Source organism: Primulina huaijiensis, chromosome 6, assembly GCF_012295235.1.
Source record: "Primulina huaijiensis isolate GDHJ02 chromosome 6, ASM1229523v2, whole genome shotgun sequence".
Taxonomy (NCBI): Eukaryota; Viridiplantae; Streptophyta; class Magnoliopsida; order Lamiales; family Gesneriaceae; genus Primulina; species Primulina huaijiensis.
This window is the reverse complement of record NC_133311.1, coordinates 23540314-23565328: the sequence shown is the minus strand read 5'-3', so window position 1 is coordinate 23565328 and position 25015 is coordinate 23540314. Positions and strand designations below refer to the sequence as shown.

General features: G+C 35.0%; 4 protein-coding genes and 1 pseudogene across 5 annotated transcripts; 4 read left to right on the top strand and 1 right to left on the bottom strand.

The window, feature by feature from the left end:
• The first annotated feature begins 730 nt into the window (after positions 1–730).
• On the top strand, positions 731–3601 carry LOC140978559 (uncharacterized). 2 transcript variants are annotated; one of them, XM_073443710.1, is made up of 6 exons: positions 731–931; positions 1916–2056; positions 2143–2301; positions 2448–2570; positions 2742–2885; positions 3108–3601. In XM_073443710.1, the coding sequence occupies exons 2-6, from the start codon at positions 1922–1924 to the stop codon at positions 3546–3548; spliced, it is 1002 nt and encodes a 333-aa protein (XP_073299811.1). In that variant the 5' UTR covers positions 731–931; positions 1916–1921; the 3' UTR covers positions 3549–3601. The 2 variants fall into 2 exon arrangements, with proteins under 2 accessions (XP_073299811.1, XP_073299812.1); XM_073443711.1 differs by lacking the exon at positions 731–931 and adding an exon at positions 956–1103.
• A 6967-nt stretch (positions 3602–10568) lies between these two features.
• Positions 10569–12712, top strand: LOC140978558 (2-methylene-furan-3-one reductase-like). The gene is made up of 4 exons (XM_073443709.1): positions 10569–11045; positions 11401–11724; positions 11984–12143; positions 12233–12712. The coding sequence occupies exons 1-4, from the start codon at positions 10629–10631 to the stop codon at positions 12496–12498; spliced, it is 1167 nt and encodes a 388-aa protein (XP_073299810.1). The 5' UTR covers positions 10569–10628; the 3' UTR covers positions 12499–12712.
• A 938-nt stretch (positions 12713–13650) lies between these two features.
• Positions 13651–19278, top strand: LOC140978557 (RNA-binding motif protein 25-like; annotated as a pseudogene).
• Positions 19279–20564: 1286 nt separating this feature from the next.
• LOC140978556 (small ribosomal subunit protein eS1-like) lies at positions 20565–23588 on the top strand. The gene is made up of 7 exons (XM_073443707.1): positions 20565–20699; positions 20818–20865; positions 20943–21048; positions 22255–22392; positions 22479–22664; positions 22814–23014; positions 23289–23588. Exons 1-7 carry the CDS (start codon positions 20689–20691, stop codon positions 23379–23381), a joined length of 783 nt encoding a protein of 260 aa, XP_073299808.1. The 5' UTR covers positions 20565–20688; the 3' UTR covers positions 23382–23588.
• Positions 23589–23820: 232 nt separating this feature from the next.
• On the bottom strand, positions 23821–24966 carry LOC140979345 (calmodulin-1-like). The gene is made up of 4 exons (XM_073444699.1): positions 24809–24966; positions 24530–24687; positions 24385–24465; positions 23821–24126 (listed from the first exon to the last, which is right to left on the bottom strand). Exons 1-4 carry the CDS (start codon positions 24885–24887, stop codon positions 23989–23991), a joined length of 456 nt encoding a protein of 151 aa, XP_073300800.1. The 5' UTR covers positions 24888–24966; the 3' UTR covers positions 23821–23988.
• Positions 24967–25015: the final 49 nt, after the last annotated feature.

The window sequence follows — 25015 nt, the reverse complement described above, 5'->3', positions numbered from 1 at the left end:
AGACAATTAAATTGACACACATGGTGATATTTTCACTTTTCAATGATAATAGGGAATAAAAAATAATAGAGATAACTTTGAATTCAAAGGTTCAAAATATTTTTGTAATTTAAATAAAAAATATAAGTTTCCATAATGTACGCATCTAATTTGTTAGCCACATCATTTCTAAATATTGAACCCCAACTGTAATTATTTTATATNTTCTATGAGAACACCAACTTTCTTTCCTATTTTACTTTTTCTTATTTTTTATATTATATTTTTTCTTAACAAATAATATTATATTCACCGTCATAAGGAAACTGCTCACGTGAAAAATAATATTATTTCTTCTCCAAACTAGTCACTGTGAAAAATAAACTCTCTTCTTTATGTTGTGACGTCATTATGTTGTAATATCATGAATATTTAATATATTAGCCACATGTATTCAGGACACACGCAACGCGTGTGCCACGATTACTAGTATATTATAAAAGTTGATGACATGACACCAAAATATATAATATGTATATCTATTTTTGTCTTCTATTATGGACAAATTCATCAAAATTGTTTTATATCAAAATTGCATGTAATTAATCACTATTACTTAACGGTGTACTAGTCTCCAGAGAGAGGATCCAAAAGCTATATCTCAAAATATAACATTCTTGCAAATGTGGCGACCACAGCACCATGGCAAACGCTCGTTTTGTCTTTCCTCGTTTCTCACTTGCTAATATTAGTTTTTAAAAAAACCCCGTAAATAAGGAATGTAATTTAGCTTACTAGCGATGTTTGCAAATTTTGTGTTGAAACACGAGACTTCAAATCTGGGAAAGAAGCGTTGTTCTGCCCGGCGCGACTTCTTGACTGCATCGTAATTATATCTTCTTCAGATTTTGTGGTTTTCATTCTGTTCGATTTTTCCCATTTTAGCAGTGAGGTTAGTGATATTACTCGACCCATCTTCCATTTTATGTTTTTCTTGATATATATAAATATATGCTCAATAGATTGATGCTTGCTGTCTGAATGTGCATATTGTGTGCTGTTTCTTGCAGTCACTGAATAATTGTTTGCTGGGTGATGTTTGTTTGCTGATTTATGCCGTTTCTGTAAGTTTTTATAAAAATGTTTACTGACCGATTGGGAGTTGGGACGATATTACATGGTTATTATAGATTTTGATGGAGATTAATCGAAATTTGCTCAGTTTACCATAATATTTGCACGAGGTTGACGCTAATTATAAGTGGGTCTGCTCTCACAAATTTTTTTCCTGTGGGAAGTTAATGTACTCAAATTCAAAGAGTGCTATTCGAATTTGGGAAAAATTACTCTGTGAAATTTATAGGTCGTATTCATGGAGTTGGAAGTCCTACGTCGGCCCTTATAAGAATGCTGTTATTAAAGTACTCTGTGGGGGAGTTGATGTATCCATAGAGTAACATTCGTTAGTTTCATGTCCGTGGACTATTAATATGAAGTTCATGGGTTGTAGGGAATAGACATGGATAAATCTCACTGATCTAAAGCAACCGGAGATAGTTGAATAGCAATTGATAAATTTTGTCACATGTCATAATTGTGTCTTTGTCTCTTGTAACGACGTTCATTAAGTGATTTCTTCAGCAGATAAGTGGCATATTTTGCAGTAGAGTCTTAGAGACCTTGAAGCATGGTTTATGGGAAAAAGTAACAAGTTCATTCAATCATATCTTACTACAAGCAATATTCAAATTCAATGAACATCGTGCAACATTTTCAGAGAATAGATTGGAAGCTAAGTTGTAGTTAATGATTCATGACCCTTTTACTCTGACAAAAAATGCCATTGAACCACTGAGAAATGTGTTGTCGAGCGACTCCACGGGACTATATCAAGATCTCGAAGAAAAGAAACTTAATATTTACAACACTCGTACAGGTGGTGATGGATGAGATTCAAACCACAAGAATGAGCACAGACGACTCAAGCAAGAAAAGCTTTGGGCTTCCTAATTTGACCGATTTTGATATATATAGCTTGGTCTCAAACTTTCCTAAGAAAGTGTGCGAGTATGTTGAGGTGGGCTACAACTGACCATAAAGTAAATTGAAAAAAGGAACTTTTAACTCAATTGTATTTAAGATAAATCATTCTTATTGTTGCAGCTGCATTTCAAACCAATTAAGAGAGATGACTATTCAAATATCTTACAATTTTCTGAGAGGAATGACGAAGAGTTATCCACTTCATTGTTGAATTTAGAAAAACAAATGTACGCCTGGAAAGAGAATCCAAAGTGGGTCGATCATCCTCCAGAAATAAAGGTATTCGGAGTTTTCTGCTTCTGCTGTTGCTAGACATATCTCACTATGTAATATTTCAGTCCATCCACCACCGATTCTTTGATTTATCCACGAGAGTGCTCTTTATAATGCCTTCGGGTATATGCATGCAAATAACTTTCTCGCAGGTCACCGTACCTAAAGGGTCACTTTGCAACCTAGTTATGAAAGTCAATGTTGGGTTGCCACCAGATAAGGTTTATAACATTCTCACAGATCCTGATAGCAAAAGAGTTTTCAAGAATATTAAGGTAATGATCATACTCTTCGTGTCACCAAAGAAAGAATTGGCCATGAAACTATAAGGTGTAAGAGGAAAGATGAGCTTTGGTGTCAAAAACGAGTTCTCTATAATCCAGACAATCTGCATTTATTTTGCACCATTTGCGTTTTGAATTAGACACTATTTTGTATTTCCTTAGGAAGTAATATCAAGAAAAGTTTTAGTTGAGGAAGGATCGAGGCAATTACTGGAAGTAGAGCAAGCAGCACTTTGGAGATTTCTTTGGTGGTCTGGGACTATCTCTGTTCATGTTTTAGTAGATCAGAACAGAGAAGATCACACTGTAAGAATGGAACATCATTTAATAAATGTATTTCTTTTGTTTGTTTGATTCGAGCTTCAATTGTTAGAATCAGTGATTGGCCCCTGGCATGTCACTTGGCATTTTTGGTCTGAGAAATGTTTTGTCCTCTTCTTAAAATCAAATGTGTATCTTCATTTCGACACGTTATTATCAATTACTAGCTATATAATTGTTGGTCTACAATGTTTTTTCCCTTGTCAGATGAAATTTAAACAAATAAAGTCAGGATTCATGCAAAGATTCGAAGGTTGCTGGAAAATGGAACCTTTATACGTCGACGAAGACTTGTGCCACCCGTTAAAGCCCGAGTCTCTGAAAGATTACATTTCTTGCACTAAAGGAAGGGGAAGAATCGGCTCAAAGTTGCAATTGGAACAACTCATACAGCCATCCATCGTTCCACCCCCTCCTATTTCTTGGTATCTCAGAGGAATTACTACAAAGACTACAGAAATGCTGATTCATGACTTACTCGCTGAAGCTGATCGAATCAGGCAAGATCCTTCTTCACGGGTTGAGGGCCTGGATTTGTTTGATGGAAAAACTGGTGAATATGGAGTTGATGGTTTGTGTGATATTAAGGAGAGATGGGCTATGAGAAGAAAAAATTCGAGGCGTTGTCAGAGAAGGTTGTGTACTTGAATTCAAAGTCATGTTCGATTTGTTTACTATTTGTGTTCCAAGTTGGATCAATATGTGCCTAATTGTTTATCGCTCTCCTACAATTTAAACCAAATCAAAGCCGGCGTGAAACGAATCGAAACCGAAAGCCAACACAACAAAAGTGTTAGGATAGGATTATTATCTTTAATCCCTAGCTACGTTGTGTTTTACAATTTGTGTAATTGTGTGTTTGTATGTGCGTATATATATATATATATATATGAACATTCAATCTCTAATATATTTTTTAAAATTATATAGTAAAATTAAGTGCGTGATTGATTTTACTTCAAGAAAAACGTAATAATCCTCAATTATCTGAAGACTGAAATATTTAAAGAGTTATTGTTATTATATTTTGTTATAATATTTTCAATAATAATGAAAACAAGTTAAAAATTAATATTTATGGATAAATTTAGAAATGAGTTATGAGTTTCAACAAAGAAAATAAAATATAAGTATCACGATTTTTATTTTTTAAAGCTTGAAGAAATATTTTTTAAAAATAAGAGTAGAGTAACCATAATATCCCCAGTGGTTTTAAATTATGTCCATACAATGAATCTCGATATCCGCCTACCGAAATTTAGTAATATGAGTGGCTTGAAATTAAAGCAAAATCAGATTTGGTTGCTCGATTGATTTGAATAAACATTTCAAAACTTTTTTAAAAAAAAAGAAGCTTCAAGTAAAAAAATAGTTGTTTGTTGTGAAAAAATAAAAATTTACGGTAAAAAAGTAAAAATCTCAAACTCTCAAAATTATCACACTACACACTTTATAATATTTTTCTCTCAACTCAATTGTGATTTTCTTCACAAATGAGAGATCTATTTATAGAAAATTTTTACAAATAATCCAAAAATAAAATACATCATTACCTACATCATCACACACTAATTTTCAATATTCAACACCTAATTTTACCTAATTTTCAACATTCAACATTCACATTTTCAACACAAATATTTAACACATTTTTAAATAATTTTTCAACACTCCCCCTTGTGATGATGATCATAATGATTGTATACATTACGTGTTTTTATACTGCCTCGTTAAAAACCTTACTAGGAAAAACCCATTGGGATAAAAACCATAGTAAGGGAAAAAGAGTGCAGTCACGTAAACTCCCCCTCATGTTGACACGAACAATTCTTCACAAATTTCGTAGATTGCGCATCCCAATATTATATATGTGCTTTCTGAATATTGTCGTAGGAAGTGCCTTTGTGAAGAGATCTGATGAGTTTTCACTTGATTGAATGTGACGAACATCAATACATTTATTCTTCTCAAGCTCCTTGGTGAATGCGAAGAACTTAGGAGGAATATGTTTAGTTCTGTCGCTTTTTATGTATCCTTCTTTCATTTGAGCAACACATGCAGCATTATCTTCATATAGTATCACAGGCTTCTCGTCGAATGATAATCCGCATGAGATTTGGATATGTTGAGTCATTGATTTTAACCACACACATTCACGGCTTGCTTCATGTAGTGCAATAATCTCGGCATGATTTGATGAAGTTGTTACAAGTGTTTGTTTCTGTGAACGCCAAGAAATTGCAGTGCCTCCACGAGTAAATACATATCCAGTTTGAGAACGTGCTTTGTGTGGATCAGATAAGTATCCAGCATCGGCATAACCAATTATACTTGGATTAGCATCTTTTGAATACAAAAGTCCCAAGTCTGTCGTTCCTCGTAGATAACGGAATATATGTTTAATTCCGTTCCAATGTCTCTTTGTTGGATATGTGCTAAATCTTGCCAATAAATTTACGGCAAAAGATATATCAGGCCTTGTACAATTTGTAAGATACATAAGGGCACCGATAGCACTTAGATATGGTACTTCTGGACCAAGAATATCTTCATCATCTTCACATGGACGGAATGGATCCTTTTCTATGTTTAATGATCTAACAACCATTGGAGTACTTAAAGGATTTGATTTGTCCATATTAAAACGTTTAAGGATCTTTTCTGTATAATTTGTCTGGTGAACAAATATTCCACATTCTTTTTGTTCAATTTGTAAACCCAGACAATACTTGGTTTTTCCAAGATCCTTCATTTCAAATTCTTCTTTCAAGTATGACACAACTTCTTGAATTTCCTTATTTGTTCCAATGATGTTTAAATCATCAACATATACAGCAATAATTACGCATCCGGATGTTGTTTTCTTAATGAAAACACAAGGGCATATTGAATTATTTACATATCCCTTTTTCATCAAGTGATCACTTAGCCTATTATACCACATTCTGCCGGATTGCTTCAACCCATATAATGATCTTAGTAATTTCACAGAATAACATTCTCTGGGTTTTGAACTTTGTGCTTCAGGCATCTTAAATCCTTCAGGGATTTTCATATATATATTACTATCAAGTGATCCATATAAGTAGGCTGTAACAACATCCATAAGACGCATTTCTAAATTTTCAGATACTGCCAAGCTAATCAAATACCGAAACGTAATTGCATCCATCACAGGAGAATACGTTTCTTCATAATCAATTCCAGGCCTTTGAGAAAAACCTTGTGCAACAAGTCGAGCTTTATATCTTACTATTTCATTTTTCTCATTTCGCTTTCGAATAAAAACCCATTTGTATCCAACAGGTTTTACACCTTCAGGTGTAAGGACTATAGGTCCAAAAACATTACGTTTATTTAGCGAATCCAATTCAACCTGGATGGCATCTTTCCATTTTATCCAATCCTGCCGATTTTTACATTCACCAAAAGATTTTGGTTCATGATCTTCATTATCATTTATGATGTCGATTGCCACATTATAAGAAAATATATCATCAATTTCTTCTATATCTTTTCGGTTCCATATTTTTCCAGTATTAATATAATTGATAGAGATTTCATGATTCTCGTCAGTTTGTGGTTCTGACAAAACATTTTCATCATCATGTGTTTCTTCAGGAACATCATTCTCTATTTTGTGATCATTATGTGTTTCTTCAGGAACATCATTCTCTATTTTGTGATCATTGTGTTTCTCTATGAATTTTCTTTTTCGAGGATTTTTATCCTTGGAACCAACTGGCCTTCCACGCTTCAGGCGTTTAATGACATCATGACTATCTTCAATTTGTTTCTTCGGAATTTCAATTCGAGCAGGGGCATTTGCAGCATGTATATATGATTTAGTTACCCCTTTTGTGTCTGCAAATGCATCTGGTATTTGATTTGCTATTCTTTGCAAGTGCACAATTTGCTGTACATCTTTTTCACATTGTTTTGTTCTTGGATCCAGATGTAACAATGATGATACATACCATGTAATTTCTTTTTCGGTATGTTTCTGTTCTCCCCCTAACATTGGGAAGATTTCCTCATTAAAATGACAATCAGCAAAACGTGCTGTGAACACGTCGCCTGTCTGTGGTTCAAGATATCGAATGATCGATGGACTATCATAACCAATATAAATTCCAATCTTTCTTTGAGGTCCCATTTTCTTTCGTTGAGGTGGTGCAATAGGCACATACACCATACATCCAAAAATTCTCAGATGAGAAATGTCTGGTTCTTTACCAAATGCAAGCTGCAATGGGGAGTATTTATGATATGCACTTGGTCTGATGCGAATTAATGAAGCAGCATGTAAAATTGCATGTCCCCATATAGAAATAGGGAGCTTTGTTTTCATAATCATTGGTCTAGCAATCATTTGCAGACGTTTAATCAATGATTCAGCCAATCCATTTTGAGTATGTACATGAGCAACAGGATGCTCAACAATGATTCCCATAGACATACAATAATCATTGAAAGTCTGGGAAGTAAATTCACCAGCATTATCAAGTCTAATTTTCTTGATTGTATAATCGGGAAATTGATTCCTCAATTTTATTATTTGAGCAAGTAATCTTGCAAATGCAACATTTCGAGTTGACAATAAACATACATGTGACCATCTGCTGGAGGCATCAATCAATACCATAAAGTATCTGAATGGTCCACATGGTGGATGGATTGGTCCACAAATATCACCCTGAATACGTTCAAGAAACATTGGTGATTCAGTTTGGATTTTGGCTGGTGATGGTCTTATAATAAGTTTTCCAAGAGAACATGCTTTACATTGAAACTTATTATTCTGAAAGATCTTCTGGTCTTTCAATGGATGACCATGTGTATTTTCTATAATTCTTCGCATCATTGTTGAACCAGGATGTCCTAATCGATCATGCCAATTGGTTAATATTGAAGAATTATCAATTACCATGTTTGATTCAATGGGACGTATATGTGTATAATGCAATCCAGTAGGGAGCATTGGTAGTTTTTCAATCACATATTTCTTTCCTGATTTATATGTGGTAAGACACATATATTTCTCATTCCCTTCATTCATTGTTTGAGTATCATACCCATGGGAATATATATCATTAAAACTCAACAAATTTCTTTTCGATTGTGGTGAATATAAAGCATCATTGATCAAAAATTTTGTACCATTAGGTAACAAAAATTGTGCTTTACCACATCCTTTAATCAAGTCTACAGGACCTGATATTGTATTCACCGTTGTTTTTGTTGGTTTTAGTTCCAAGAAATATCTTTTATCTCGGAGGATAGTGTGCGTTGTACCACTATCAGGTATGCAAACTTCAGCTTGGTTCGTAGCATTTTCCATATTTGAACTTCAAAAAAATATGCAATGAAATAAAATTATTGACAATAAAATACAATACAATATAACACACTATAAAACATTATCATACGAATACATAAAAAATAAAATATTTTACATATTTATTCCACCATCAAATTGATCATTATCTGAGAAATCAATCAGAAAATCTCCAGCATCAAAATGAGTTGAACCACTCAAAGGTTCACTGTGTTCAGTAAAGTTGGTCTCCTTTTCTTTCCCCTTTATTGATTCTTTATAAAGTTTACAAAGGTGCTCAGGGGCTCGACAAATACGGGACCAATGTCCTGGAGTACCACATCTGAAACAAGAACTTTCAAATCTTTTTGAGTGATTCTCATTAACACTCATATTCTCTTGATGCCTTTTCGGTGGGTGGTTTGGGACGTTCTTTTGAGATGAGTTATAGAAATAACTATCTCGATTATTTTCAAAACCACGGCCGCGTCCACGACCACGACCACTTCCACGTCCACGTCCACGTCCACGACCACGACCACGACCTCGATTTTGTCCTCGACCAAAATCTTGTCTGTAACTTTGATTTTGGTTTCCAGGTTTAAATTCATTTTTGCTTACAGCATTTACTTCTGGAAATGCTGTTGATCCAGTGGGTCGGGACTGATGATTTCTCATTAATAGCTCGTTGTTCTTTTCCGCCACAAGAAGACAGGCGATGAGTTCAGAATATCTCGCAAATCCACGCACTCTATATTGTTGCTGTAGTGTTATATTTGATGCGTGAAACGTGGAAAATGTTTTTTCAAGCATTTCCGATTCTGTAACCTCATGTCCACAAAATTTTAACTGCGAGATTATTCTATACATCGCTGAATTGTAATCACTGACTTTTTTAAAGTCTTGGAATCTTAACATATTCCATTCATCACGGGCGGTCGGAAGTATAACTTCCCTTATATGTTCAAATCTCTCTTTTAATCCTTTCCACAGAGCCATGGGATCTTTTTCGATGAGATATTCACATTTTAAACCTTCATCAAGGTGTCGTCGTAAAAATATTATAGCTTTTGCTTTTTCTTGTGATGAAGATATACCATTTTCTTTAATGGTCTCGCTTAGACCCAATGACTCAAGATGCATTTCTACATCAAGAGTCCATGGCATATAGTTTTTCCCAGTAATATCAAGAGCGATGAATTCGAGCTTTGCCAAGTTTGCCATGGTGGTACTAAAAATTACGATGCATTTTATTAGTTAATGAATATTGCAATACAAAGTAATGGATAAACAACAAGTACAAGTATTCGTAAAAATAAAGAAAACACACGAGGAGGATATTCTCCGATAAATACAAGACTGGTGAGTATGATAACCAAAATAATTAAAAATAACCTCGTGAAAGCCATCTTCTTTTTTTCTTCGAAAATTTGATGAAGAATAATTTTTAGAGAAGAAGAGAAAGTTGGAGTGATTGAATGTATTTGTGAGATTGTATTTATAGAGCAAAAACTAGCCGTTTTGTTACCGTTTATTACCGTTGGTGTATAAGAAAATAAATGTATGTATTTGTATAATTTTATGGTAATAATATGGTGTATATAATATTAGTCATATTTAAATAATTATGTATATCATATCACATTATTATAATTAGGTGTCATAAGTTATTTTGTTTAAAAAACCTTATAGGCTTTTATACTTGTCGTATCCCTTACCGGGAGTGTGGGATGTCGTCTTAACATCCTCCCAGGATTTATAACAAGTTTTTGAAAAAATTATTTTTATTATTTCTAACAATAACATTATATTATATATTACATATATAAACAATAAATAAATAACAGTAAAATAAATATTATTACTTTTGTTACCTTTTTCTTCTGTTCGGAGCTTGGAAAAATATGGAGGACTTTTAGAGCTTCGTGCTGATAACGTGTTGTGAAAAAGTAAAAATTTACGGTAAAAAAGTAAAAATCTCAAACTCTCAAAATTATCACACTACACACTTTATAATATTTTTCTCTCAACTCAATTGTGATTTTCTTCACAAATGAGAGATCTATTTATAGAAAATTTTTACAAATAATCCAAAAATAAAATACATCATTACCTACATCATCACACACTAATTTTCAACATTCAACACCTAATTTTACCTAATTTTCAACATTCAACATTCACATTTTCAACACAAATATTTAACACATTTTTAAATAATTTTTCAACATTGTTCAATTATTTTTTAAAATTTGTATTCAAATATATGTGTGTCTGAAAAATTAAATTCAATTAATAGGACCAAAAAATAAAAATAGATTTTTAGAATTAGAAAGATTTGGTGCATTGTTTCACCGTGTGCATGACACATAAAGAAGCATGAAGTGTCGAAAGTGATAAGCTGAAAAACTATGGTCAGTATCCTTTCTTCTACAACTTTCCAATGGAGATCAATCCTCCACTCTTCACTAACCAAACATCCACCTCCTTTTTTATCCTCCCCATTAAGCATAAAAGGCTGTGCAAAACCAACCCATTTCGTCCGAAAACCCATTGATGCTCCTCGAAACCTCAGAGTAATTATTGCAGCTTCTCCATCTGCGGAAACCTCAACTGCTGCTGCTTCTTCTTCCTCAGTTCCCTCTGAAATGAAGGCCTGGACATACAGTGAGTATGGGGGTGTTGATGTGTTGAAATTTGAGTCGAATGTTGCCGTACCTGAGGTCAAGGGAGATCAGGTTCTGATTAAAGTTGCTGCTGCTTCGCTTAACCCTGTCGATTTCAAGAGGAGATTAGGGAAATTTCAGGCCACAGATTCACCTCTTCCTGTAATTTTTAACATGACCCTTTTGTTTCTTGATATTATCGTTTCATTCTCTCTATGCTATTTTTGGGTATAAATGTATAATCCTGTCAAATCTGGTTTTGTCTTTTGTTTTGGATGTATTGGTAGTAGAGCAGTGGCTGATGTAAAGAGGTAATTGCTGCCCAACTGCATTTATTGGTATATTTTTGTGTAATTCTTTTAGAAATTTGAGACTTGGATTAAATTTTTATAAAAAGTTACACGTAAAATGTAAAAATATTTTATCTTTACTGATCAGGTCTAGTTTAATTTCAAGTACGTCACTAACTAAAGAAACATTTTATTGAACTGTTTTTCGACTTTTGTTTTCCGCACAGACGGTTCCAGGCTATGATGTTGCCGGCGTAGTGGTTAAAGTTGGAAGTCAGGTGAATGGTCTGAAGGAAGGGGATCAAGTGTATGGAAACATCAATGAGAAGCCACTGAATGGACCAAAACAGTTCGGGTCTTTAGCGGAATACACTGCCGTCGAGGAGAAATTATTGGCCCTGAAGCCTAAGAATCTTGATTTCGTGGAGGCGGCCAGTCTCCCTCTTGCAATTGAGACGGCATACGAAGGCCTTCTTAAGGCTGGTTTTTCTGAGGGTAAATCCATTCTTGTTCTTGGTGGAGCTGGTGGCGTTGGATCGCTTGCGATTCAGGTAAAGAAAATAATAAAACTCTAATTGATCCTTGTCTTTTTTATTGTAGCTCCATTTGAAATTGCTGTTGGAGATTCTGAGTATTGTGCTTTCTGATTTGTAGCTTACTGAATTACATCCGGTCTATATCTGATGTTGCCTACTGAAATTATCTTCTAAATGAAAAAGGGAGAAAAAAAAAAAAACGTGTCTTCAGACAGAAAAGTGTTCTAGTCATTAATTCAAAAATTCTACTAAAAGTTAGTACTTCTTTGCACAGGTTGCAAAACATGTGTTTGGCGCATCAAAGATAGCTGCCACTTCCAGCACATCAAAACTTGAATTTCTGAAAAGCTTGGGTGCTGACTTAGCTATTGACTACACTAAAGAGAACTTTGAAGACATGCCGGAGAAATATGATGTAGTTTACGATGCAGTTGGTGAGTTCAATAATCTCCATTCAATCTTTGCTAGATCATGGCTCGATGAGTTATAAGTATGCATTTTTTCTCTATTTCGAACATGACAGGACAAAGCGACAGGGCAGTGAAAGTAGTGAAGGAAGGCGGGAGTGTGGTTGTCCTAACCGGTGCTGTAACCCCGCCAGGTTTCAGATTCGTGGTCACTTCAAATGGAGAATATTTAAAGGATCTGACTCCATATCTGGAGAGTGGCAAGGTGAATCCGATAATCGATCCTAAGGGACCCTTCCCTTTCGACAAGGTTAACGAAGCTTTCTCATACCTGGAAACGAACCGGGCTACTGGTAAGGTGGTCATATACCCAATTCAGTGAGAAAATATAGAAAGTATTATTTTAGGTGTGTAAATGAGATTGTCTGATGCGAGGATGTTTGGATGAATAAATTCGGGATTAGCAGGATTGGTCGCGGCAAAGTCTGAGTGTTTGATCCACCATAAGAGATGATTGCAATGTGTTAAAAGGGTGAATCAAATTTCAAAATTCTTAATCACACTCAAATATAATATAGGGAAATTTCATTGGTCAAGTATCGTAAACTCGGACTCAATATTTGATAGCATATTTATTACGCGAGAAGAAAAAAAATGGTGGAATTATTACAAAGAATATAGCTCCTTCGTATTTTCAAATGTGTGAATAACAACACTGAACACTTGCTTATATTTATGAGCATGGAATAAAAATCCACCTGCGCTTATTCAATCAAATCCGGGGGAATTAAATTGGTTTATTCTTCTTCACTCAGTTGTATGGATATTCATGCATATATGATCAACATTAAATTTAAGGTAAAAATTTGTGTGAGACGATCTCACGGGTCGTATTTTGTGAGACGAATTTATTATTTGGGTCATCCATAAAAAGTAATATTTTTTATGTTAAAAGTATTACTTTTTATTGTGAATATCAGTAAGATTGACTCGTCTCACAGATAAAGATTCTTGAGACCGTCTCAAAAAAAAACCTACTCTAAATTTAAATATATAATTAGATACGTAAGAGAGAGGCTTTCAGCTATCCAGTCGCTTGTAATCAAATCAATATAAATAAACTGGTTGGGTTGACCCAAATGCAAAAGTGATGTTAAGTCAGCAGTGCAAACAATTAAATGCTAGTTTTTATTCTCCCGTTAAATTTAATAACTTCCACTGGAAAAATAATGAAAAATTTAATTTAATGTTGTATTTGAATATTTTCTCAATCCTAATTTAAATGACTTTTTTTTATAGTCTAATTTCAATATTTGGTAGTTTTTTTTTCTTATGATTATTTTCGTTAATATATCTAAATTAAAAGTATAGAAAAATGTGTAACCAATTTAACTTCAGATTTAAAAAAATCCAACGTGATGAATTTTAAATATACACAAAATAAATTCCTCAATCGATTCAATGATTAAAAATATATAGAAAAATAAGTATATAACGAGCTTTGTTATTATTAATTAACAATGATAAAAATGGTAGCAGTTATGCCACAAATTGGATTAGGGCCCGATCCCGATCCCGACTTACTGACCCAGGTTTATTGTGACAACCAGCTTAGAATCAATGGCGGAGCCAGCCACGCTGCCGGAAACAGCTGCCACCGATCCCGTTCTCACTAATGACCAACCAGATTCCGATAATTCGACCCCCAAACCATCCATCCAATCCGATCTATCTTCCTCATCGCTAACCCCTTTCCCTAATATGAGCGCGCCTCCTCCGCCGTCGATCCAGCCATCCTTTCGCCTTGCTGTTCCTCTTGTTCCGGTTCCCTCTTCCGGCTCCACGCCCCTGTTTTCACCTGTTCCTCCATATCAGAATCACGGAGTTCCGCCGCCGGGGGTGAGCGCGATGCTGCATGTGACGATGGCTTCAGCTTCGGGATTCGGGAGTGGCGCGCCGCCTCAATTTTTAATGGCTCTGGCGCAGCAGGTTTTTACGCCTCCTTATGCCATGGCCTCGCAGCCTTTAAGATACCCAATGCCCCTGCCAAATGGCTATCCCCCGACCCCTCAGACTTTTCCCCAAGGTTCGATGCCATCTCCGGGTGGGTCCTTTCTCCGTTTCTGACACTGTCTCGCCCTCTCTTAATTTAACTGTGTGTGATGTCTTGTTCTTCATATGCATCATCTTATGAAATATTTTTTGAGTTAATATTACATGGTTAATTCAAAAATAAAAAGTTTGCTGTAATTTTGAATTTTAAAGTTATACGACTTAGCACTTCTAAACGTTTTAAGCTGTGATGAACTTGGCAGTGGATTGCCTTGATTCTATTGTATGCCACGTAGGCATTAACATCATGTTGAAACTAGGACTATAATACATATTCATACTTGAGCTTCATTTATATAGTATGATATGATATGTTGATGAAAAAGGAAGAATGAGTGTCATTAAGGTGTGGGGAGAGCTATATGTTGGTTGGATTTAGGGGTATCGATGACTATGTTTTCTCCTACATTGCACTCATGATTGATTACGTTGGGAAAGGTTGGAAGGCTTCATTAGAGACTACTGAGTATCCCAATGCTTCAACTCCTTTTTTGTTGGTATGAATGCAATTTATTTGTTTGGTTTCTTTGATTAATTTAGCTTAAGTGCCAATTTAGTACTAGAATGATAATGTCTGTAATATTAATTCATAGAAAACAAGGAATAGGAAAAAAAAGCATCTAACTGAAGTCCAGGTAATAGGCTGAACAAAATGTGATTTGCCTCTGATGAAATACAACGCATTTCTGGTACTCCTATTTTAATCATGAGGATACTTGTTGTAGTTATAAGAATGTTTATCCCTTTCATGGGATTTTAATTTTTGAATTGCCGACAGCAGACTCTATTAAAAGTTGACTGCAGCCATGCCTATGTCAATCAAGGTATCACAATCTTCTCGTTCCCAATTTGGTTTTAGTTTTCTATGCATTTTATTAAAATGACACCTAAAACCATTGATATGGGGTAATGTAATTAAATGTTTTAGGCCTTTATCTTAGTTCTGTTTTTTTTTTATCGCTCTAGCGTGAGTGAGAAGTTGATTTTCTCTTCTCAAAACTCAAATTAAATCTTCGCATACGGTGCCTGGAATTGGATAGTTTTTGATCCGCATTCTGTTTTACAAGTGAGGTTATGATCTGTTCACTTATTCCTGATTCATGAATTCGAGTTATATTGTTTTGATGTCCCTTCAGGTTCTATATTCTGCTGGTGAATGTTGTCGTACCTGTTTATTTTTTTGGTAACAACGGATGATTTGTCATATTGGTTCTTTTATACACATGATTTCCAGCTATATGAAGGAACATTGTATGTTGTCGCGAACAAATTCTGACACATTAGCCTAGATCTCGTGTCTCCTTGTGCAGGCGTTTGTTATCCTTCTCCTTATGCCCCAATGATACGTCCAGGATTCCTCCAACACCGCTTGTTGGTGTCATGCCGTCTCTGGCACGTCCGCCGATCATTGGAATCCGTGGTCCTTTTACTTCTCCTGTTGTTAGGCAACCTTTTATCCCAAGTGCTGTAATAACTGAGAAGCCGCAGACAACTGTATATGTTGGGAAGATATCGTCAACTGTGGAAAATGATTTCATGCTTTCTCTGTTGCAAGTACAAGAATCGTACTTTATACTTGGCTGCCACTTTTTTTTTTAAACTTATCGAGTCTAATGTACTGTGTGCTCACTTCAATGAAATCTTACTTTTTATTTTTTCTGAAGCTTTGTGGGCCTGTAGAGGGTTGGAAACGGGTGCAAGATCCTACTAATGGGATTCTGAAAGGCTTTGGATTTTGCGAGTTTGAGTTTGCTGTAGGAGTTCTTCGTGCAATGCGACTTCTCAATAAATTATATGTCGATGGACAGGAGTTAATGGTATTTGACACTTGTTCAATAATTGTCCAATATTTTTTCAAGCTGGCAATCTTCACTTCAAGACACTGGATTGCCAGAAAATCTTTTCTTCTTGCTAAGTATTTGGCTTTGATGGTTGAAATAAATATCTCAGTCTACAGAGTACTCACTAAACACAAGTCAATGTGATATATCAAATTTAAACTAAAATCACATGCTAATTGTTTCCTTCTCATAGTTCATATCTCTTTCTTGATAGCATAGTTAATATCTCTGTCTTGATAGGGCCTTTTTTCAATAACCCCGGATGCATTCTCGTAATGTAAATAACTTTCGCCTATAACTTTCTTCTAAATTATCAATTTTCTCGTAAAAATGTTGGACTTCTTTTTGGCTTATATTTAGTGGACTTGATGAATTTGCAGTTAAAAGTTAATCAAGCAACTTCTGTTTATCTTGAAAATTATGTGAAGAAAAAAATTGAAAGCACGAAGACTATCCAAGGATCAGAAACAGAAGTTTCTGGGACAGGGGAACCAACTGCATCAGGTTCTGATAAAAATGAGTCTGTGAAGCCTTCTTTAGAGGAAGAGAAAAAAGATGACGGGGAAAAATTGAATAAGGAAAATCGTGATGATGCCAATTTTGGTATTGTAACTGATGAAGACATGGAAGCAGACCGTGAGGCTCTTGAAAAGCTTACTAGCATGCTAGATGAGAGGTCAAAGAACAAACCTCTGCCACCCCCACCCCCACCTCTACAAACAGCTGTTGATGGTCCTGGCAACTCAAACTCAGAACAGCCTTCTGGGTCAAGGGATGGAGAATCAGAAACAGATGTGGCAAAGCATGGTGAGTTTCGCTTTTGCCTGTGAATGGAAAAGATGTTCCTTTTTTCACTTCCTCAGTTGGAATTCGTTTTTAAGGGTGCCGGGCATTATTATCCCATGGAAACACTTTTGTCCATTAAACTTTGGTTCTCCATAAGCACCCCTGACATGTTTCAATTTTGTTTTGCAGACGCTGAAGACAAAATTGAAGATGAGAAGACTGGTGAAAGTTAGCTCTCGAGTGATCATGACAGGACTGAAACTGGTTCTCCGGATAGGAGTAGAAGGCATGATAAGAGCAGAGACCGAAACCGTGTATCAAGGCGAGAAAAGGAAAAGGAATTTGAAAGATATGAGAGGGAGCGAGAGCAAGAACGGGTTAAGAGGGAGAAAGATAGATAATATAAGAGCAGGGAAGAAGAACGCAGGTACAAAGTGTGTGAAAAAGATTGGGAAACTAGGGAAAGAGAGAGAGAGCATGGGCGGAAGAGAGAGCGTGAGAAAGAGAAAGAGAAGTCTCAAGAAAGGAAGTGGGAAATAATGGACCAAGAGCGTGATAGTGATGATGGCTATGGGAAAAAGAGGAAATACAAGACTAGCGATGAAGAGAGGAAAAGGAGACAAAGGGAGAAGGAAGAGGACGTGGCTGATAGATTGAGAGAGGGAGAAGAGATTGCAGAATCTAAAATGAAGACTGAGGAAGAACTGCTAAAAAAACAGCAGGAGACTCAGAAAACTATATCTGCTGGACCAACTAATGGGCATGAGAGTACCATTTTCCCCAATGATGCATCATATCTTGAAGATCGGATTAAAGCAGTTGATCAGACCTCTGACCTCCTACCAAGCGGTGGAATATATGAAAGTAATTTTTTAATTTTATGATATGTTGCTAATGCACCTTCCACATCTCGTGTCTTAGATCACTTTGGTTGATTGCAGGTGAAGTGGTATTACAGAATGGCATCAATGATGAAACTGTTAATGCTGCAACAAATGAGCAACAGGAACCTACCAGAAAGTTTGGTTTTGGTCTTTCAAAGTCTGGGAAAAGAGCTGCAATCCCTTCTGTATTTAATGAGGATGAGGATGAGGATGCACACAAGGAAAAGAAGATGAGGCCACTGGTCCCGATTGATTACTCAACCGAGGAACAGCAAACAGTTCGATCTTCCATATTGGAAGGCCCATCTACCAACATGGTTGCGGCAACAGAATATGTAAATCGAATTTCAACTGTGAAACCTAAAGAAGAGAAACTTGGAATAGAAAAAGAAAAAAGCAGGCGTTAGAAATCTAGCCAGTGCGATCGTGGTAGATACGAAGAGACTAGTAGTACTCGTGAGAATAGCAGAAAGGATCATTCGGACAGGGAGAGAGCAAATAAGTTGAAGACACCAGAAAACCAAAAGCTCTTGGATGCTAAGCAGCTGATTGACGCAATTCCAAAGATCAAAGATGAATTGTTCTCGTACGAGATAAACTGGGTTATTTACGAACAGGTGACTTAAATTTGCCGATGTCTAAAATTTAAATTTTTTGTTTGATATATTTTGATTTTGCTTTTTCCTGTGAAATGATCAAATATCATCCGATTATTTCCAGATGTGTTGGAAAAAGTTAGCACTGCATGGTGAATGAATATAGAACCATCTTAATTTAACCAATCAAGCATCCCACTTTGTCTAAATTTCTCATTACTCAACTAAGTATATAACCGTGAAGGTTTCTTGAAAGTCAGGAGTTTACCGTGGGGCCTCCCTGACTATACTAGAGTTTTGCACTAACTTTATTTGAATATCTACCATCTTACATATAAATGTTACCAGACCCTAAGTTTGAAATATTTGATCTCTCTATTTTCTTCTCCTGAAATAAACAGGCACCATTTTGTGTGCAGCTTATTAGTTTTGTGTTTGCATTTTACAGAACGCATTGCACGAGAGAATGAGACCCTGGATATCAAAGAAGATCACTGACTTTCTGGGAGAAGAAGAAGCTACACTTGTGGACTACGTAGTTTCCAGCACTGAGGAACACATAAATGCCAGTGAGATGTTTGAACGTCTCCAATCTATTCTAGACGATGAAGCTGAAATGTTTGTGCTAAAGATGTGGAGAATGCTCATCTTTGAGATCAAGAAAGTAGAGACTGGCCTAGCACCAAAGCCTAGGACTTGAGCAGAAATTTGGCAAAAACAGAATAATCTTTGTTTCCATTGATTGTTTCTGTTTGTTTTACCGCTGCATTTTCCCGTGTTTTTAGAGAGGGTTAAATTAAATCGCAGTGTTGCTACTTTCGATGTTGTGACCTACGGTTCATTTCATTCAGGATAAGATAGAAACATGTTGCAACCTTATAAAATGTTCTTGCAGTTTAAACAGATAAGGGTTGGGTGACACGCATATCCTCTCTTGATTTTACTTGACGTTCTTAATGCATCATCAGGCAAGCAGCATCCATATCAAGCAAATTGGTCCCATAGCTGTACCAGGTAATGTTGGGGCTAAAATAGGCTTGGACATTACTTTTATTTTTGGGCTTTTAATGTTGGGCCGCGGAATCAATGTTACAATGAGCTGGAAAGTTATTAAAATTTATTACCTTTTGTCTAAATCTGTATCAGAATAAGATGCAATAAATCATTTATTATTGTCAAAATCATTTGTCAAAAATTGTTATTATGACTTCAAAAGAATGTTACTTGGTAAACCATGGAATTCCAACTTAATTTTTGAAGTGTGACTTCATAATGCAAGTGGGATTAATTTATTTAATGTGGCAAACAATCAAGTTTGTAATCTTCAGCAAGCATTATATATCAATACACCCGCATATACGTATAATATGAATGAGTAAGTATTTTGTGATATAGTGTCATATATTTTTATTCGTGATACAGGTTAACTATGCTCATATTTACAATAAAAAGTATTATTTTTAGCATAAAAAGTAATACTTTTTTATGAATGACTCAAATAAAAGATAAATCATCGTCAAATTTTGAATTTTAAGATAAAAATACATGTTTGTAAAGAATTAATGAATTTATAATTAGAATATGTATAAATTCATATTTATACAAACAAAACGGAACCCTTGCAATAATTACTTTTGGTTATTGAGACGTATATTTTTTCCCAAAATACCCCTATCCTATGTATATAATTATTTTTTACGGGGAAAAAACATGACAAAATTAGAACCCCATATAAACGTTGAAGCAGAAAAAAATTACAACAATATCAATATATTTCGATATATGAACAAAACTATACTAATTTTAGTATAGTAAACATGTAATGATTATACTATAATATTTATAATTACACAAAAACTATTGTTAGATTGTCTCACATACCAATTTTGTTAGGCGTCTCCGACCCGATCCAACTCATGAAAAAATATCTTTTTTTATGTTAAAATATTAATTTTCATGATAAATTAATATGTATCATGGATAAAAATTTTTGAGACCATCCCACAAAAGAACTATTTTAAATTTATAAATCTTTTTTATTTTTTATTTGGATGAACATGAAGTTTCAGAATAAATTATAAAACTAGAAGAGAAATCTCACTAAATTCGCCCCTTCTTCATACTTTGGGATCATGAATCCATTACTTACCTGATTCAAGCCCAAAGGAGTAAAAGATTGTTGAGAAGGAATAGCCCAATAGTTCAACTAAGTAAGCCCAAAAACAATCGAAACATAACAGGCCCAAAACTATATTATGGATTATTAAATTATTCCTAGGGTTCTTGAAGCGGAGCACGTCTTACATAGAGTTAGCCTCACTCAGAGTAGTCTGTCAGCTAAAGTTCAGCAGCGATGGCCGTCGGGTATTTTCTCTGTTTCTGTTGATTTTATTTACAATTTCTCGTAAATATATTCATCACTTAATATATGAAACTATTTTATCATAATATCACTCCTTTTAATCATATCGTTTATTTTCAGAAAGAACAAGAGGATTTCAAAGGGTAAGAAGGGAGGCAAGAAGAAAGTGTGAGTATTCTGAACGGTGCTAGTTTTAATATAAAGTGACGGTTTTTGGCTAAAATTGCGTTTGTGATTTATAACAGGACTGATCCGTTTGCCAAGAAAGATTGGTATGATATCAAAGCGCCTTCAATATTCAATACCAGAAATGTTGGCAAAACCCTTGTTACTCGTACTCAGGGTACAAAGGTATAATAATTATTGTATCACATTGTTAAGTTTCATATCAAAGATTTGATTTTTATTCATCTTGTGAGTTAGTGTCGAAGGAATTATTGTTTTTGAAATTCGGATGTAGCTCTAGGTAATTTTCACAAATCTTCGATGTGATCATTGTGTTTGGCCAGCCTGCTGTTGCCGTTCACTTTTTCTTATCAGAAATAATGTTTTTTCCAAGTTTTGTTTACTTTGTCACATGTATTATTCTCATAGGTTAGCTGATCTGTGTTGGATTTTACTTGTATCTTGTTATCTGTGAAAAGCTCGGTCATTCTTTCTGTAGCCTTGCTTTATTTGTGTGGTATTTCTGTTTTTCTCTTTATCATGATTCATGTGTCTGCGTCTTGGGTCCAAAAAAGTGTAATTTACTTTTGTTTTTTGGAGCAAGTTAATCTACTTATTTTGAGGAAATGTATTCATCATGTTGCATTTATTTTAAGCATTTTGCAAAGGATCTTTCTTTTTTCATGTCATGAGTGTTTCATGGATACCTTAGTTGTCTATTTAAATCTTATGGTGGATGTTGGAGTCTGGTTTTACATGCTTTTGAACTAATGCACGGTTTTATTTGATCTTGATTAAGGTAAAATCTATAGTTATAACTTATAACTAGCAGATTTTGCAGTAAGAATTTGTATATCGTAAAGTTTAAGCTCGAATCTCAAAATCAGAAGCATACTTTATTAAAATGTGCTTCCGTGAGAGGGATGTTATATTACAATCTAAGCAATCTCTTATCAATCATATGCAAGAAAATATGTCAAATATTTACATCTCTATACAAAAATGAATGTGTATTATTTTAATTTTTAGTTGTTTTCACCCATCCTTGCATTAAAAGTGCGTTAAAGGGTGCCTTGAACCTCTAAAGCATATCAAGACCCGTGCTTCACTACGAAGTGCTTCAACAAAATTTTTTTGGTTTGTTTATTTTATGCACATGTTTAAGGAAGTTGTGGTATGACGAGTGTTGATGTATTAATTAATGTTCCTCAGGAGATACTAGGTAGACAAACAAGTGCTCAAATGAAGAGAAAATGGTCTTTTTCATTTTTATTTGATGGTTCTTTTCGTGCTTGTTGAAATTATGAAATGCAATACTTGTTCTAATGGAGTTGAATGTTTTTTATGCTTTATTTTACATGTGTCATGTTCAACATTTGTTCTTTCTATCAGATTGCTTCGGAAGGACTCAAGCATCGTGTCATTGAGGTGTCCTTGGCTGACCTTCAAGGTGATGAAGACCATGCCTTCAGAAAGATCCGCTTGAGAGTTGAAGATGTTCAGGGCAAGAACGTTCTCACAAACTTCTGGGTATGAAGGAGCTAAAGATGCAAACTCTTTTGTGATAATGTGCATTCTGTGTATCTAATGCCTTTTATTTCCTTGGTGAGCTGCAGGGTATGGACTTTACTACTGATAAGTTGAGGTCACTTGTGAAGAAGTGGCAGTCATTGATTGAGGCTCATGTTGATGTCAAGACAACTGACAATTATACTCTGAGGATGTTTTGCATTGGTTTCACGAAGAAGCGTGTGAATCAGCAGAAGAGGACATGTTACGCCCTTTCCAGTCAAATTCGTCAAGTAAATACTTGAATTATTACAAACTTGTTTCAAATTTATTCACACCATGTATATGTTCCTTCATCCTTAATTTGGCGTGGCTTATGTTGAAGTAAATGTTCTGTTTCAGTAATATATCGATTTCATGTGGATGATTGTTTTTCCTTTAGATCCGGAGGAAGATGCGGGAAATCATGGTTAACCAGGCACAATCTTGTGATCTCAAGGATTTGGTTCAAAAGTTCATTCCTGAGTCAATCGGAAAAGAGATTGAAAAGGCTACTTCTAGCATTTACCCTCTGCAAAATGTGTACATTAGGAAGGTTAAGATCTTAAAAGCTCCCAAATTCGACCTTGGCAAGTTAATGGAGGCAAGTTTTTATTGTCCATCATCTCCTTTTAGCCCTATGTCACTATTAATAAGTTAGCCTTCACCGTCTTGAAGCAATAAGATTGGTATCTTTTATATTTTTGTTCATGATTCAAGAAAAAATGTGATGACTGCACTGGTCGTCATCAGAACATCTATGAAATACGGGATCTAACTTCTGTTAACCATGTCTATTACATAGGACACAAACCGAGAGTCGATTCATCTTTTTCTGTTGTATCATAAATTTTGTCTGTATTTGCATGAACTTGAAGGTTCACGGCGATTATAGTGAAGACGTCGGTATCAAGCTGGAGAGGCCTGCTGAGGAGACTATGGCTGAGGTGGCCGAAGTCGTCGGTGCTTAGATTTTGCTGATACCACCCAAGTTTTCTTTTATTCCTTTGCACTGGTGACTCCAGTTTAGGGAAAGTCTGATAATGTGACGTTGGATGTTAATTTTGTTTTCTTTTGTTTGGTCGGCAATCCTCTTTAACCTGCACTTTTGCCAGAACTACATTAAAATATCACCTTTTGTTTTTGAAGCAATTGAAGTATTACTTTTAATCTTATAATTCTATTTTTCTCAATTTTGACTCTTAATCTTATCGTTACTATGTTTGCATTGATGAATTTTGTTCTCATTTGTTGTAATATTTAAAATTACGGAAATTTGCATGCCAAAATTTGTTAAGAAATTGTATATTTTATATATAACTAGTCAAAATTCCGGTTGAACGCCGAAAGAGACGAGATGCAAAAATAATTACTCATAATGATCAAAATAGGCTTTTGAAGTAACAATTTCTTCAAACAAAGGTCAACACATGGAACAAAAAAAAGTAAACATTCAAAATCAATTAATTCGTTAAGAAATACAAATTCCATCGTCAGCTTCAATTTGAATGCAAATATAAAACAACTGGAAAAACACTAAACTTAAAAGAAAGTTGTCATGAAAATCAGTCGATGGTTTCAACCAGTAGTCAGCATCATCTTCACAAATTCATCGTAATTAACTTGCCCGTCGCCATCCAAATCGGCTTCTCTAATCATCTGCTCAACCTCATCATCGCTTAATTTTTCCCCTAAATTGATCATTACATGACGCAGCTGAGGCAAATATAAAAAATATAATTAAGGAAATCTACCTTCGCGCAAAACGTCTTTTTATTAAAAAATAGAGCGGATATTGTATTAACATGACAACTATTGTTACTTACAGCAAAACATATTGGGTTGCTCCTCCAAATATTCCATGGGTCGGAGTTACATTATGATTAATAAATATCCTAGCTAGATTATCCAACACTTGCAATATTTGATTCAATTTTATCTCTAAGCTAATCAATATATGAAGGGGAAGGGCACCTCAGTAGCTGAAATGTAACCATTTTGATCTTTGTCAAACACTTTGAATGCTTCCTTGAGCTCCTCCTCGGAATCAGTGTCCTGGAAATTATTCTTTCTACATTATTATTATTACCACCAAAGCCAAATGTTTGAATGTACATACCTTGACTTTCTTGGCCATGAGAGTCAAGAACTCAGCAAATTCGATAGTCCCATTCCCGTCAGAATCAACTTCATTAATCATATCTTGAAGCTCCTCCTCACTGGGGTTCTGATCCAGAGACCTTATCACTGTTGCCAATTCTTCGATGGTAATACAACCTGCGTATGTAAATTTGAATTAGGAACAAACCCATCATAAATATAGCTACCAATAATTCATTTCATCGATCGAGTTGACAATATTTATTCCTCTCAAACTCAGAAAAGAAGAAACACTAACCATCACCATCTTTGTCAAATAGACTGAAGGCTTCTTTGAACTCAACAATCTGTTCTTCATTAAGTACTGCATCAACCATGGAGATAGGTTTTCTTAAGGTAACAATGGACAAAAAAATACTTGAAATTACTTTGGTTTGGGGGAGAGAGAGATCGATGGGTATTATATCGTGTATAGCTAGCTCAATCCTGGCTGGCTTTTTATATC

What these genes read in the sequence shown, in the direction of transcription:
- LOC140978558 (XM_073443709.1), top strand. Translation starts at nt 10,629, where the DNA reads ATGGTCAGTATCCTTTCTTCTACAACTTTCCAATGGAGATCAATCCTC. An exon ending in CCACAGATTCACCTCTTCCT is followed by an intron (nt 11,046 to 11,400) that starts GTAATTTTTAAC and finishes TTTTCCGCACAG; the next exon opens with ACGGTTCCAGGCTATGATGT. An exon ending in TTGGATCGCTTGCGATTCAG is followed by an intron (nt 11,725 to 11,983) that starts GTAAAGAAAATA and finishes TTCTTTGCACAG; the next exon opens with GTTGCAAAACATGTGTTTGG.
- LOC140978559 (XM_073443710.1), top strand. Translation starts at nt 1,922, where the DNA reads ATGGATGAGATTCAAACCACAAGAATGAGCACAGACGACTCAAGCAAG. An exon ending in ATCATCCTCCAGAAATAAAG is followed by an intron (nt 2,302 to 2,447) that starts GTATTCGGAGTT and finishes ACTTTCTCGCAG; the next exon opens with GTCACCGTACCTAAAGGGTC. An exon ending in AGAACAGAGAAGATCACACT is followed by an intron (nt 2,886 to 3,107) that starts GTAAGAATGGAA and finishes TTCCCTTGTCAG; the next exon opens with ATGAAATTTAAACAAATAAA.
- LOC140979345 (XM_073444699.1), bottom strand. Translation starts at nt 24,887, where the DNA reads ATGGTTGATGCAGTACTTAATGAAGAACAGATTGTTGAGTTCAAAGAA. An exon ending in ATTTGACAAAGATGGTGATG is followed by an intron (nt 24,688 to 24,808) that starts GTTAGTGTTTCT and finishes TTACATACGCAG; the next exon opens with GTTGTATTACCATCGAAGAA. An exon ending in GTTACATTTCAGCTACTGAG is followed by an intron (nt 24,127 to 24,384) that starts GTGCCCTTCCCC and finishes TATTTGCCTCAG; the next exon opens with CTGCGTCATGTAATGATCAA.
- LOC140978556 (XM_073443707.1), top strand. An exon ending in ACGTTCTCACAAACTTCTGG is followed by an intron (nt 22,393 to 22,478) that starts GTATGAAGGAGC and finishes GGTGAGCTGCAG; the next exon opens with GGTATGGACTTTACTACTGA. An exon ending in ACCTTGGCAAGTTAATGGAG is followed by an intron (nt 23,015 to 23,288) that starts GCAAGTTTTTAT and finishes ATGAACTTGAAG; the next exon opens with GTTCACGGCGATTATAGTGA.